Source organism: Trichechus manatus, unplaced genomic scaffold (assembly GCF_000243295.1).
Source record: "Trichechus manatus latirostris isolate Lorelei unplaced genomic scaffold, TriManLat1.0 scaffold00112, whole genome shotgun sequence".
Lineage (NCBI taxonomy): Eukaryota > Metazoa > Chordata > Mammalia > Sirenia > Trichechidae > Trichechus > Trichechus manatus.
In genome coordinates, this window is record NW_004444048.1 from 7,708,067 (window position 1) to 7,717,684 (window position 9,618).

Consider the following 9,618-nt stretch of genomic DNA (forward strand, 5'->3'; position numbering starts at 1 on the left):
TTTGTGAGTTAGAATTTTGTTCTGCATTTTTCTCCACGTCTGTCCGGGACCCCTCTATTGTGAACCCTTTCACAGCAGTTGGTGGTGGTAGCTGGGCACCATCTAGTTGTGCTGGACTCAGTCCATTGGAGGCTGTAGTACTTGTGGTCCATCTTTCCCTTGTGTCTTTGGAAACTCTACCATTTTTATAGACAGCATATTATAAAGGAAGTATAATAAAAAAAACTTAGTGGATTTATAGAGGACATCAATGAACAGCGGGTTAATTAAACATGGTTACATTTCACTAGACTCTAATACAGTGTTGCTTCAATACTCATTCCTTTATTACTTCCTTTTTTCCACATACACTTAATGCAGTCTAATGGACTCTCCTTTCAGAGTTCAAGTTTTCATTCCACACAGGAGGGAATACAAGGAATTACACCAATAGGTACTATTATCATGAAATGTTTCTAATTTTATGCATTAAAGAAATTCCAATGAGAAAGATTTAGTTCTATCCTTTTCCAAAGGCTAGCCAATTAAAAAGTGAGTGAAGATTTCTTTTGTACTGGAGCATTAAAAGCACATTCTTTCCTTTTCAGTTATGCCAACAGAAAAAAGCATGGTCAGGGACTTAAACTCCCTTTGAACACGGTTTTCTTTTCCTTCAGATTTTCTGTTAAAAACATCAACAACAGACATATTAGGCGCAGACAAGGCCATTCTGAGGGTCCCATGGCTACTCAAGCATACTTGAGCCTCCTCAGGTTAGGGTAATGTATCTCCCTTCTTGACTTTAGAAGAAAAACCAAGACAGTATGGTGCTACTGCATTATTAGGGAGAGAATCAATCTTAGTTGATTTACTGTGTATTTCCTGCTGAAACCATACTTGTGAAAAGAAAACAGCTGTCTGGGTGACTGAGAAACATAGCCTTTTTATCAGAATGAAATCCTGCACACAGCTGATATCCAAATACCTGGGCACATCAGCAAATCTTATTTCGTGTGGCAGGACCTTATGGGAGTGGGGTGTGAGCAACGGGACATAAAAGTAAACAAATGTTCAACGGAACATGGGACAATTTGCTGCTGACAGTGGAGAAACCTTTCTGACTCACCTGGGCCAAGGCAAACTTTATTCTCATTCTCAGATGCAGGGTTCCTGATGAACAGCCCATTTTAAACAACAAATATTTAAGTCATGCAAAGTTTAAATAGTAAACAATGAAAAACAGATTCCACGACTCTGTCACCTACAGTGAAAACACATAAAGTCTCTTCTTAATTGTGTTACCAGATTTCCAGATATTCTCCATTCCCTGTAAAACATACTGGCAGATACCCGTAACCTATCTACTAAGCCTTCTCTATAAGCCTGGCCACTTCTGCTCCTGAGGATTGAGTTGCATGACTGTTAAGAGTGAGTTGTGTTTACTAACAAATTCATTCTAGTTGTACTTTTTTCATTGCAACAGCAAACTGATACAATATGAGTGTGAAAAAGAGTTATTTCTATAAAAACTAAGTAAATACTCTGGAAATACAAAAAAAAAGAGAAGTTGATAAAAAATTGCTGTTGAATTAGATGTGAATAACTGTCAAAGAGTAGAGGAGGATAATGAGAAAAATTTCAGATAGCCTACTCAAATTTCCTTGCAAGTATCTTTACATTTTTATTCCACTCTAACATATCAAAACTGATAATCATAGCAAAGTACTTATGGATGTGGCTCTTGCTGATTCTTATCAGAAGACCTTTACTCGAAGAAAAGACTTGGTGTGATGTTAGAAAACTGGTGAATAGACGCACATTTGGAATTTTAGGGTGAAATAAAATACTCAAGATTGTAAACGATTCATTTTATGATTCCCTACTTGCAGCTGACTTTTTAAGCTAATCAAGCAATTATTGACCAAGTACACATTAAAAAGACAGTACCTTTTGCACTTTATTCAGGCAGGGTCACTACTGCTCCTTTGGGCTTACTAGATGAGTATTTCTTGGAAGTTTTGTGTAGGAAGAGCTGAGTTGTTGGACGATCTCTGTACTTTCTACTTTCATTATGTGATATGGAATGGAAGAAACTTTCCCCAGAGTAAAGGAATGGTCAGAAATCTGTGGAAGCATATGGCAAATCCACAGTGGTTTTCTGAGTCTCCAACATATATAATCCCAAGCTTTGGAGTACCTTCAATATGTATACCTCTGGGGCTGTCCGGCTCAGCAAAGCAAAGCTAACACTTTTGTTTGCTGTGGTTTTAAGAGAAGGGTTCTGACATTTTTCTTTCATGATATGGGTCTTAAACTGAATCCATAACCTTAGTTGTACCATTTTCCAGAGGAGCTTTTATCTGCATTACAGAAATATAATAAATAAGCTATGCCAAAATGGGGGAGAGGTCACTGGTACTTCTGCATTGTTTAAAAAATAAAATATGAAGTTTAAAAGAAGTAGAATATTCACATCATATATAATTGCCAATTTAATCTAGTTTTCTATTTAGAATTGTAAGCCAGCCAAAAAGAGATTAGTACAGATACAACCCTAATGACTAATTTCACTATTGCCTTTGGGATCTATATAATCGTTACGACAGTGATGGATAATTGTTGGAACTGATTTCAGGTAATATTCGCCTTTAACCCTACATTTCCCTAATCACTTTCATTTTGCTGTGTGCAAATATGGAAAGCATTAGACATACTGAAGTTGAAGTAGGGGTGGAACAGTGGGGAGGAGGAAGAATTCCTGTCTCAGCAAATTTCACAAAGAAACAGCAATATCAAAATAAGAGCAATCTTCCAGTCACCTAGGATAAACAATCATCAAAATGATGAGCAGTCCTTTTCTCTCTAATGTAGATAAATGTGCCAATTTAAAAAAAAATACCCACGTCCATTGAGAGTTCACAAGGAGGCATCCACAGAAAATTAATGACACTTCAAAGCAGCAAGTATTTTCAGCCTGGTCTGAGAGAGTAACATATTTCACTAATTATTATGCAGTACACTTATAGCTTTGTTTCTTTTCCCCCCATTTTTCAAGGCACATGTTTTTTCCCCAGAAACACAGCTGCTTTAAACATTTATTTTTATTGTTTCCCTAGAAAGAAGCAGGAAGTATCCAACTAGCCACTGTAATTTGTGAAACCTACTGCCAGTAAACTTTGCTTGATTTATACCTTTGCCCCAAGTTGTACCTTCAGGTCGGCCTTGTTTTTCTGTTTGAACCTGACAGAAAATAGTCTGCTATAAAGAAAGAAACTAACAAATATACTGATACACTTCCTTGCAGCCTATATTTTTCAGGTAAACTCACTGTTCTTTTTCTCTCTTCAAGAATGCCATCTAAAATCGCTAAACATTAATTAACCATTAAAGCCAAAGTATACCTTATATGTGCCCTTGAAAGAACATCTTTTTAAAAATGACATTTCCTTACTATAAAAGTAATACATGCTCATTGTGGAACATCTGGAACACACAAGAAAATGTAAAGAAAAAAGTTAAACCATAATCTCACAAACCAGGCACAAGCATTGTAAACATTTTAGTAACCTTCCTCCCAGTGAAAGAACACGATTCTTTAATAAATCTTGAAAATTATCTTCTATTCCTTAGTAAAAATTTCTATTTCTCAATAAAAAAATCTTTGTTATAATTTTTCATTTAGACTTATATTGCTTGTAATCTTTGGGAAAGTTTTAATAGCAAACCTGGTGTGTATAGTTTTAAATTTTTATCATATTGCTTATTAAGTAACAGGGTCCTAAAGTCTAAATGACTGTAACTGATGAACAATACACTTGTGTAGAACAGTGTTCAAAAGGATAATTTTAAAGATCACGTCAGTTACTTACGAATGACGATGTCAAAATAAGCTTTGGGAGAGTCCTGATAAGAGCTATAGTGAACAGGATGGTTTGATTGGTTATGTAATGTAAGCATTTCCACAATCACAAAACTCAGTATCACAAAACTCAGTCAAATGCAGGCCAATCTGTGGAGTATGGAAACCTCTTTATAAGGTTTCTGGGAGCATCATGGTATTCAATCCTTCAGGGAGAGGATTCATCTTACTTTATCTTGCCCGTATTTGGAGATTCGGAGGCTATGCTTAGTTATTGTGTCTTCACACGCTCCAGATTAAATACATTTATTATCTGGAACCTTGTAGAGAAGAGCATCTTGAAATTCAGAGTTGTAATATGAAAGTGCCTAAGAGCAATACAGACTGCTGCTCATATCATAGGACTTAAATTTTTGGTTCTCCCTTAAAGTCCTATCTAAATGCTTGGTATACTCCTTTCCAGTAGAAGAATTCAAGGAGGATGTCAGAGACACGTACACACACATATAGTTTTTTAAAAACTCCATTCCTAACATGGTAATCAAGTGTCTTTTCATTTTACTTTCTATTTAAAACCACTATCAAGTAGTTCACATGTCTTCATATAAATCACTTCGGACAGTGGGAGGCCTAGAGTCTTCCACATACATACCATTAGAAATTCACTGGAATAAACATCCTAAGAACTTACCAGTATATTTTTGACAACCGCCTCCTGTTCACTTGCTTATATATATTCAATGAGTGTCATTTTATTACTTAATGTATAGCAATGGAAACACCAAGAGTCAGATGCCAGGTAGTTAACGCATTTATAGCAGAACTGAACACTAGTCAAAGATTCGGAGTCCAAGAACTATACCACCTCCAGGGAGATGTTCACTGTCAAAAGGAAGAAACAAAGGCACCACGCACTAGGAGAGGATGAGTGAAATTAACAGTAGCCTGAAAAGCACAACAGCCAGCACCACGTGTCTGCTTACTTGAGTGCTGTTCTGTAGTGGTAGATGGCTTCCCTGTTCCGACCTTGGTCCTTCAGGAAATTGGCATAGTTGTAGTGTACCTTGGCGTTGTGGGGCAGAGTTTGAACTCCAGACCTAAAATTAAAAATTAAAAAAAAAAGCAACAAAGAGTACTGTTTAGGAATGTTGCCAGTCTCCTTCACATTTTACTCACAGTTTCATAAACCTGTATTTGAAATGGTCCATTGTATCCATCTAAGCCAAAGCTCCCAAAATTTGTGAATTATATGAGCTACTAAATAGGCTTATGCGGACAATAACGAAGAAGGCAGCTATGCACAACTGAATGAACATGCTAACTGTATAAGAACAAAAAATTGCACTTAGCACAGAAACATAAGGATCTTTGTACACATCAGAGGCAAAGACAGAGCCTTGGCAGGGTTCTGCCATCTCACTTGAGACGTCTTCCAAAAGGACCCAATTATAGAGCTGAGAGTACATCATGCAACAAAGGGAACACACAACTGTCCAATTAACAGGCCGGCTTTCCTAACTCAGGGTGCGGTTGGCAGAAGATGCAACGATGCTGTGGATATGCTGCTGCAAAATTAGCCCTGCAAACGATTAGTACAAGAACTTATCCTTCTAGTAGGAATTTCAGCATGAGGCAAACCCTTTTTTTCATTCACGTGTATCTCAGGGGCCAGCTTCTTATTCATGGAGGTTTGATGAAATAGCCTAAAGTGATCTCTGTGAGCACAGTAAAAAGAACCAAAGAAAGAAAAGATAAAATGGGCTTCATAAAACAAGAATAACACATAACTACGACCTCTTTTATAAAACATGAGGTGAGATTCCCCTTTATTCTCTGCCTTCCTTCTCTTTATTCTTTCCAACCTTATTCTAGTATCCTTCAATACTGGAACCTATGAAATTGGTTTATGTGGAAGACATTCTCCCACTTCCCTTTCCACCTACAAAGTTATTGCTTCCTCCTTTGTATGCACAAATCTCAGGGGTGCCAGGATAGAAGAAAACCACATTCTAGAACGTTCCTTAATTATGCAATAATGGTGGGTGGTAAAGTCAGGGTTGGCTGAAACAACAATCACATGCCTGGCCCTAGTATGGTCTGGAGTGGATGAAAGGAAAAGCAACGGTAAAAGTTAATGCAGGACTGAACAGAATCATTAAAAAGAAATATATTATGGAAGTAAGATGGTTTGATCAAATTACTTTGTAAACATTTATCTGAACTGAATTAATGGTGTAGTTGTTCATTATCTATGAAGGGCCCCTTTGGTATCAGGCACTGTGTCAGTGAAGGAGATATAAGATAGTCAAAGTCCCTGCCCTCAAGGAGCTTACAGGGGTGTAGTCACTATGCACCATCAGGAAAGATGAATGATTATAAGACAATTGGTTGTTCAGTTGTACACACTTGCCTTTTAATAGCAGGCAGACAGATACTTATCCCAGATGCGGGGATCAAGGGAGGCTTACAGGAGGAAGTAGCAGCAAAGCTGAGACTTTAAGGATAAGAAGACATTAAATTAGCCTCTAGAAAAGGAGAAACGAGGATGTCTTAAGCAGAGAACTCAGAGAATGAAGAACATGGAATGTTGAGGGATTGAAAAAAAATGCCAAGTAGCTGGGTCTTAGAAAGTTACTTCCAAGAGTGGATAGATCCTGAAGGCGCCTTGTGGGTCCCATCAGAGTATTTGGGTTTTAAGAACAGTGGCGAGTCAATGGATGGTTTTAAACAGAGAAGACAGACCAACAATCCAGCATTTTTGAAAGAGAGCTCTGGCTGTAGTGTAGAACTGGACTGGAAGGAGGAAAGGCTGTAGGCATGGAGAGTATATGGAGGGCTGCTGTAGTAGCTGAAGAAACAGAGAGAGAAGGAAAGGGAGAGAGACAGAGACAGAAACAGAGAGATGACAGCCAGAACTTGAGCAGCAGGTATAGGAAGAAGCGGAAGGTTTCAGGAGATCTCAGGAAGCAAAGGAAACGGGACTTGGTGATAGATGATTCTTTGGAGAACAATCCTGCATGCTTAGTCAATTCAGTTATTTCCTTCCTTCCTTCCTTCACTTACAGTCTTCCCTGTTTAAAAAAAAAAAAAGATACAGTCTACAGAGATAAATCATTACAAGAGGAGAATTATAAAGTGATCAAAGCAGAGGTAGATCAACCGAATATCTGATAAGTTATGGGATCTACAACACAAACAGATTTTTATTCTTTAGCTCATGCCCATGATTTTTCCCTGGAAAAACATCTGAGAGGCATTACCCATCATCTTTGACAGCTCTAAAATAATCCTGTAGTCAAATACATTTTCCTCACATTTTAATGTTAATGAAATCAGGATTTTTGTATATATTTAATGTAGCATTTTTCTTCTTTTTTCAAATTTCTCCCAAATTGCTTGCAATCAGTACTGCATTTTACAACTGATGAAGACTTAGAACTGAGGAAATATGATAGTTGTGAAATGTACTTCCATGTAAACTAATGAGTTGGCCTGTTGTATGAGGTTACTGAATATATAAGAGAAACGATACATTGGAGGTTTTCTGCCAAAAATGATTATATTGATTTAAGTATTGTTGATCTTAAGAGAGTTTTTTTTTTTTTGACAGTGATGATATAGCTGGCCCAGTTGTCTTTTCAGGACATCCCTAGCTCATGACAATAAAATCAATCCATTGGATAATCAGAGAATATTTTTCTATTAATCTTCAAAGACTTCGGCTGTTTCTGTGGACATTGTGGTTGTCCATTTCACCGTTCTCCCCTGATGTAGTAGGCATATGAGGAGAGCATGGAAATTGACCACACACCCCAATACTGGGGTTTACTCTTGGTGTGAATCTCCATTTTCTGACCCAGTCAGGTTAATTTCATTTCCCCAAGCACAGTGACTAGTTCAGGTAACCTAGGCCTAAGCCAATTCGCAAATGGCCTTACTCTGGACATAGAAATTAACTCAGGAATGGACATGTAACCCTATTCAGAACAATGACTTGTGAGGAGAGGATTGAGAAAGATGATTCTAATCCCTTGTGATACCAGAAGCCAGCTCTCTTCTCCCACTTGATATGGAAGCAGTAGACACCATGGCAGGCAGAACGGAGAGACAGAACAAATCCTGAGACACTAAACTGCTTAGAGCACTAACTACGTGCCACACACTGTTCAAAGCATTTTGCATGTATTAATACATTAATGGAGTCCCTGGGTGGCACAAATGGTTAGCACTTGACTACTAGTTGAAAGGCTGGCAGTTCCAACATCCTGGAAGCACCTCAGAAAACAGGCCTGGTGATCTGCTTCTGAAAGGTCACAGTCATGAAAACCCTCTGCACACATGGGGATGCCATGTGTCGGAATCTACCCAACGGCAACTAACAACCACAACAGCAATATATTTAATACATTTAACCCTGTAAAGTTAGGTTAACCATCTTGAATCCCATTATGTTAAGCCAATGTTGTTGCTGTTGTTAAGGGCCATCAAGTCGGTTCCGACTCATAGCAATCCTATGTACTACAGAATGAAACAATGCCCGGTCCCATGCCACGTTCACAATCCTTGTTATCCTTGAGCCCACTGTTGCAGCCACTGTGTCAATCCATCTTCTCGAGGGTCTTCCTCTTTTTTGCTGACCCTCTACTTTACCAAGCATGATGTCCTTCTCCAGGGACTGATCCCTCCTGATAACACGTCCAAGGTATGTGAGACAAAATCTCACCATGATGATAATAATAATTTAAATGATAAACTACCTTTATTATTTAAATTAGTTTGATTTTATTGTCACCTGACACTCCACAAATACCAAAGAGATACAGCTAGATAACTGATTCTCTTTTGGGGTGGGGCAGTTTATATATTACCACTGAAGTCATGGTTGAAACCTGAGGGAAAGTATCTACTGCATGTTCTGCAGCATGAGCTCGACCTGTCCCTAACTTTCTGCCTCCTTCTGGGTTGCCAAACACTGTTGGTGAAAACTACATAGCATGACACCCCACTGCAGCCTTCAATACTGCTCAGAAATTACTTATTCCTAATCAGCTATCTTTTGAAATCCCCAAGGTAGCAAATTCCAACCTTCACCTGTCTCCACCAGCATTCTTCCTCACCTCATTCTCCCATTCTCAGCAGAATATCCTACCTACCATTTCACTGAGATGGGGTAGGGTATCATTTGTGAACTACTCTTCCCGACCGTCCTTTCTCACTCTGTTTAGAATTTTACCTTGGTTCAGCCACACCCAGCTCCAGAGTTGTTCCCATGGGTCAAGCAGCCCAACTTCTAGATGTCCTGCAAGGACTGTGCACTTAACATGGTCAAGACCTACAATCATTAGCACCACACACTGTCTCCCCAATCAAACCATCAAAATCCTGCTTTTATCCCTATATTTTATGGTAATGATTATAGTAGTTAAAAAAATAAAGTTAAATGTCAGTGGTGGGATGGCAGAAAGAGGTAAGTAGCTGAAGAAGTAATCAAGATATTTTGCCACGTGGGCATCAGTAAGTTAAGAACTGCATTAATTCCTCCCTGTGTTAGGAGGTGGAGCTGAGATGTGGACAAGGACACTGACAGAGCCAGGTCAGCTCCTTCACCTACCTCACATAATAGGTATCACATGGGGACCTGATGAGTTGAAATCACCTCGGGGGCAACAACACATTGTAGGGGTATGGTGTGATTAATTTACCTTTGTGTGTGGCTTTTCTAGCCATGGTCTTGTAACTCCTACCCAGGTGATTGGGTGGGACTGTGTGATAGGGTAATT

The 9,618-nt window shown here is 38.6% G+C and overlaps 1 protein-coding gene across 1 annotated transcript in view; it reads right to left on the reverse strand.

Moving 5' to 3' along the window:
* Nucleotides 1–9,618, reverse strand: part of TMTC1 (transmembrane O-mannosyltransferase targeting cadherins 1) — a 342,295-nt gene that overhangs the window by 66,860 nt on the left and 265,817 nt on the right. The window contains exon 10 of the mRNA XM_023738067.1: nt 4,822–4,935. Within this exon, the coding sequence (XP_023593835.1) occupies nt 4,822–4,935 (114 nt within the window). The remainder of the gene's footprint in view (nt 1–4,821; nt 4,936–9,618) is intronic.